The 6,089-nt window shown below is 46.5% G+C and overlaps 1 protein-coding gene across 1 annotated transcript in view; it reads left to right on the top strand.

Moving 5' to 3' along the window:
* TTC12 (tetratricopeptide repeat domain 12) overlaps positions 1–5,517 on the top strand; it is an 86,450-nt gene extending 80,933 nt beyond the window's left edge. The window contains exons 21-22 of the mRNA XM_049857089.1: positions 3,744–3,969; positions 5,359–5,517. Coding sequence (XP_049713046.1) covers positions 3,744–3,969; positions 5,359–5,431 — 299 coding nt within the window. The 3' untranslated portion in view covers positions 5,432–5,517. The remainder of the gene's footprint in view (positions 1–3,743; positions 3,970–5,358) is intronic.
* The last annotated feature ends 572 nt before the right edge of the window (positions 5,518–6,089 follow it).

Genomic DNA, 6,089 nt, shown 5'->3' on the forward strand with positions numbered 1-6,089 from the left:
GTCGAATGCCTTTGCAGAGTCAATAAAACACAGGTAGAGATCCTTCTGGTATTCTCTGCTTTCAGCCAGGATCCATCTGACATCAGCAATGATATCCCTGGTTCCCCGTCCTCTTTTGAAACCGGCCTGAATTTCTGGCAGTTCCCTTTCAATATACTGCTGCAGCCATTTTTGAATGAACTTCAGCAAAATTTTGCTTGTGTGTGATATTAATGATATTGTTCTATAATTTCCACATTCGGTTCGACCACCTTTCCTGGGAATAGGCATAAATATGGATCTCTTCCAGTGAGTTGGCCAGGAAGCTGTCTTCCATATTTCTTAGCATAGATGAGTGAGTACCTCCAGTGCTGCATCCGTTTGTTGAAACATCTCAATTGATATTCTGTCAATTCCTGGAGCCTTGTTTTTCGACAGTGCCTTCAGAGCAGCTTGGATTTCTTCCTTTAGTACCATCGGTTCTTGATCATATGCTACCTCTTGAAATAGCTGAACACTGACTAATTCTTTTTGGTATAACGACTCTGTGTATTCCTTCCATCTTCATTTGATGCTTCCTGCATCATTTAATGTTTTCCTCACACAATCCTTCACTATTGCAACTCGAGGCTTGAATTTTTCCTCAGTTCTTTCAGCTTAAGAAATGCTAAGCGTGTTCTTCCCTTTTGGTTTTCTATCTCCAGCTCTTTGCACATGTCATTATAATACTTTACTTTGTCTTCTCAAGCCACCCTTTGAAATCTTCCATTAAGTTCTTTTACTTCATCATTTCTTCCATTTGCTTTAGCTGCTCAACGTTCGTGAGCAAGTTTCAGAGTCTCCTCTGATACCCATCTTGGTCTTTTCTTTCTCTCCTGTCTTTTCAATGACCTCTCGCTTTCTTCATGTATGATGTCTTTGATGTCATTCCACAACTCATCTGTTCTTTGTTCACTAGTGTTCAACGCATTAAATCTATTCTTGAGATGGTCTCTAAATTCAGGTGGGGTATACTCAAGGTCATATTTTGGCTCTCATGGACTTGTTCTGATTTTCTTCAGTTTCAGCTTGAACTTGCCTATGAGCAATTGATGGTCTGTTCCACAGTCGGCCTCCGGCCTTGTTCTAACTGATGATATTGAGTTTTCCGTCGTTTCTTTCCACAGATGTAGTCCTTTTGATTCCTGTGCGTTCCATCTGGCAAGGTCCATGTGTATAGTCGCTGTTTATGTTGGTGAAAGAAGGTATTTGCAGTGAAGAAATCGTTGGTCTTGCAAAATTCTGTCATTTGATCTCCAGCATTGTTTCTATGACCAAGGCCATATTTTCCAACTGCCGATCCTTCGTCTTTGTTTCCAGCTTTCACATTCCAATCACCAGTAATTATCAATGCATCCTGATGGTATATTTGATCAATTTCAGACTGCAGCAGCTGATAAAAATCTTCAATTTCTTCATCTTTGGCCTAAGTGGCTGGTGTGTAAATTTGAATAAGAGTCGTATTAACTGGTCTTCCTTGCAAGTATACGGATATTATCCTATCACTGACAGCATTGTACTTCAGGATAGATCTTGAAATGTCCTTTTTTTCGACGAGTGCAACACCATTCCTCTTCAAGTTGTCACTCCCGGCATAGTGGACCGTATGATTGTCTGATTCAAAATGGCCAGTACCAGTCCATTTCAGCTCACTAATGCCTAGGATATCGATCTTTATGTGTTCCATTTCATTTTTGATGATTTCCAGTTTTCCCAGATTCATACTTCATACATTCCAGGTTCCGATTATTAATGGATGTCTGCAGCTGTTTCTTCTCATTTTGAGTCATGCCACATCAGCAAATGAAGGTCCCGAAATCTTTACTCCATCCACATCATTAAGGTCGACGCTACTTTGAGGAGGCAGCTAGCTCTTCTCCAGTCATCTTTTGAGTGCCTTCCACCCTGGGGGGCTCATCTTCCAGCACTATAGCAGACAGTGTTCCGCTGCTATTCATAAGGTTTTCACTGGCTAATGCTTTTCAGAACTAGACTGCTGGGTCCTTCTTCCTAGTCTGTCTTAGTCTGGAAGCTCAGCTGAAACTTGTCCTCCATGGGTGAGCCTGCTGGTATCTGAATACCAGTGGCATAGCTTCCAGCATCACAGCAACACGCAAGCCCCCACAGTACGACAAACTGACAGACGCATGGGGGGAAGAGCTACTAATGCTAGAGAAATACTAACACTGGTTACATCAGAAAATTTTCCTAGAATTTTACTTCTCTTACTTCCGGCTCATCCTTGATGACTAGAGGTTTGCCCAGATGTCTTAGCTGAACTTCTCCATTGGAGTTTGGGTGTCATCAGGTCCTGCCCAGACATGGACCAGCAGGCTATGAATAACTACAGCCAATTTAAGTTACTAGACTAAAGCTGCCAACCTTCTGGTTAGTAGTCAAGCGCTTAATTGTTTGAGCCACTCAGGGACTCCTAAAGTGAGGCACAGACTCTGATATTTTCCTTGTTCACTAAAGGTTGAAGGTTTTTTTGTCCCTGAAGGAAGAGAACCTTTGTTAGGTCAGTGTAAGGGGAAGCTTTAGAAACCATTTTCTATTGCCTTCCCTATCTCATAAATGCTAACAGCATCTCATAAATGCAATCACTGGAGTCATCCTTGAGTCCTCTTTTTATTTCTTGTACTGTGTCCAACCCATCAGCAAATCCTGTCAGCTCTACCATCAAAATATATTCAGAATCTTACCAGTTCTTATCACTTCCACTTCCTGGTCCAAGGCACTATTACCTTTCATTTGGATTATTGCACTAGCCTCCTCACTAGCCTTCCTGATTCTGCTTTTGCCCCATAGTTTATTCTCAACACAGCAGCCAGAGTCCACCCTTAGAAGTGTGAATCAGTTCATATGTCGTTCTCTTAAAACATCTCAGTGGCTTCTCATCTTATTCAGTTATCCACGTTATTTTCAGAGCAAAAGCTCTCTGGCCCCAAGTCCCGGTATTCTTTTTCTTGCATATTCTCCTTCAGCCACATGGGCCTCCTTATTCTGTTTCAAATATGCCACACACTCCTACCTCAGGGCCTTTGAACTTGCACTCCTCTTTCCCTGAAATGCACTTCCCCCAGATAGCCACAGGGCTCACTCCTCCACTTCTGTAAAATTGCATCACTCAGGCCCAACCCTGTACACACTACCCTCTTCCTTGCTTCGTTTTCATCCACAGCATTTACCATTATCTGACATATCAAATGCTTTACTTATCACTGGAGCTCTGCTGGTGCAGTGATTAAGAATTCAGCTGCTAACCAAAAGGTTGGCAGTTCAAATCCACCAGCCACTTCTTGGAAACTCTGTAGGGCAGTTCTACTCTGTCGTATAGGGTCACTATGAGTCATAATCAACTGGATGGCAGTCAGTGTTTGGTTTTGGTTTTACTTATCGTCTGTCTCCAACCACGAGAATGTACGGGGCTACAGGGCAAAGTTTTTGTCTGCTTTGTTCACTGCTGTCCCCAGTGCTGTGGAATAGTGTCTTGACACATAGCATTCGTTCATGCAGCAACTATGTTGTGCCGGGCTCTGTTCTGGGTGTGAGATACATCAGGGATAGAGCAAGAAGTTAAGGAGTTCGTAGGTGTTCAATAAACATTTGCTGAATGGGTTCGTGAACACGTCCTCCTTCAGCGCTCCATCTGTCCAATGCCCCTCTGCTAGCCTCCCATTTGGGGATTTGCTGGAAGTGATGTTTGTTCTCTTCCTTACCTGTAGAGTTCAGTGTTTTAATGAAGTTGCTTAGCTCAGAGGATGATATCCTGGTGGGAAATGCCGCCCTCTGCCTTGGTAACTGCATGGAGGTGCCAAACGCAGCCTCTTCCCTGCTGAAGACGGAAATTGTGAAGATCTTGTTAAAGCATGCAGGCGGCGACGCCCAGAAGACGGCTGTGCAGCTGAATGCAGGGGTCGCTCTGGGGAAGCTGTGCACAGCTGAGCCGAGGTGCGCAGTGGCCGCTGGCCCGCCCCCGCCCAGGCGTCAGTCATATCCCAGGGGCTGCGGGACGGACGAGTGCTGTGTTTTGACTGAAACCCTGTCCCTGGGCGGTGCAAATGGTTAACATGCTTGGCTACTAACCGAAGGGGTAGCAATTCTAGTCCACCAAGAGTTACCTTGGAAGAAAGATCTGACGATCTACTTCTGAAAAATCAGCCATTGAAAACCCCATGGAGCACAGTTCTGCTCTGACACACGTGGGGTTGCTATGGGTTGGGATGAACTCAGTGGAAACCGTAATGCTGCGCCACACAGAACAAACAGAAATCCATGGTCTGGGAGCCTTCGTGCCCTCTGTGCAGACACATGTTGGGCTCCCAGTAGCTGCTTCTCTGGGGGAAGCCTTCCTTGAGGGAACTGGAACTGGGGGGCTCTCACTCTTCAGCCAAAGAGGGGAATACATTTGTCTGACAGGGCTTTCATGCCCTGCACTCACTCGCTGCTGTTGTTGTCTCTCCATCTCATCCCCCATTCTTCATCCTTCTCTTTCTTCTCCTCCTTCCTTTCGCACCATCTCCCTTTTGATGCCCTCCTTTCTCTCTTCCCATCTTTTCCAGAAACAATTAGACCCCCATTTCACTTTTTTGCCTGGTCTCAAATAAATGGGAGCATATCCAGTGGGGATAACATGTTCATGCTGGAGAACACTGAAGCAGAGATGCAGAGCAGCATGGCTGAGGCCACCCAGCCAGCCGGGGCCAGTGCTCAGTGCTTTAACTGGGTACGCTGCTTCTCCCTTAGCTCAGACTTCTGCTCTGGCCCTGTTCTGATGTACCTCAGCACCTAATCATAGGTGTCTCAGGAAGGCGCTCACCTGTAGCTCAGTGATGGTACCTGGCACAGAAGGAGGGGTCCAGCTTTGGCCTGGCAGGCTCCTTCCCTTCACGCCTGAGCACCTCTAGTTTCTCCTCTGTAGAATGAGAGGGTTGGCCTGGATGACATCTTGGGTCCTTTCAAGTTCAGTTTGATTATTTAAATGGGAGGAATAGATTTGTTTAAATGGAAGGAATAAATGAAATCTTCCACAGAAGGCAAGGCACTTTAGCCAGGATGAGCTCAAAGTGGCAAGCTGCCAGGGAGTTCCAGAGAGCGAAGTCCTATCCAGTCAGCCTGTCATGTCTGCTGTCCCCACCAAGAGCATTTTCAGTGTTCTGTGGGCCTCCAAGGACCTTACCTCCCTGTGGTCTTGAGGGCTCCCCAGTGCCACAGCCACTTCCTTTTTGTTCCCAGAGTCCATAGGACTGACATTCTGTCAGCTTGTATCTGCAAAGGGCCTGGGCGCCAGAAGTTGAACCATGGCACTCATGTCCTGAATTTTGTGTTTGATCGCAACAGGTACGCCGCTCAGCTGGGAGAGCTTCATGGGCTAGAGATCCTCAGCTCGACAGTGAAGCACATCAAAGATTGAGAGACATGGAGCCTGTGTACGTTTCTGCAAGTAAACAACTCTATGCTGTGGGTTGTTCCTGTGTTAATAAACACCTTTTAAATACCCACTCCAGAACTGAATATTGGGTTTCTGAGTGTTTCATCCCTTGGGTTTTCCAGTGGTAATGAGAGAGAAGGCAGCAGATTCGCTACGGGGTGGGAAATCCTGGATGGCCTAGTCAATGTCCTTCATACCCTTCTAGTTTCTTCCCGTTCTGCAGAGGCTGGAAACCAGCAAAAAAAAAAACACGTTCCCCAGACTCCCTTGTAGTGATGGCTCCAGATGGAAATTAGAGTCTGCCGATCCCTGCCCTTTTGGCTGTTTTCTGTCAGCAACATGCTAGAAATAGCAGGTTTTTCTGCAGCAGCATTTCACGTCCATTTTGCAGCTTTAGGAGTACCAGGAAATAGCGGCATCATGACGGTGGCAGCTTGCTAAAGCCGGGGTCTCAGCTGTGGCATGTACTCTTGAGTCCAGTGGTTCAAGTGGTGGGTAGTGGCTCCCCGGCAGGGGAGCTCTGTAAGGCCCTGGGACTCACTCCTGGAGGGGACTCGCTCCTGGAGGGGACTCGCTCCTGGAGGGGACTCGCTCCTGGAGGGGCCTCGCTCCTGGAGGGGACTCGCTCCTGGAGGGGACT

Source organism: Elephas maximus, chromosome 17, assembly GCF_024166365.1.
Source record: "Elephas maximus indicus isolate mEleMax1 chromosome 17, mEleMax1 primary haplotype, whole genome shotgun sequence".
Classification (NCBI taxonomy): domain Eukaryota; kingdom Metazoa; phylum Chordata; class Mammalia; order Proboscidea; family Elephantidae; genus Elephas; species Elephas maximus.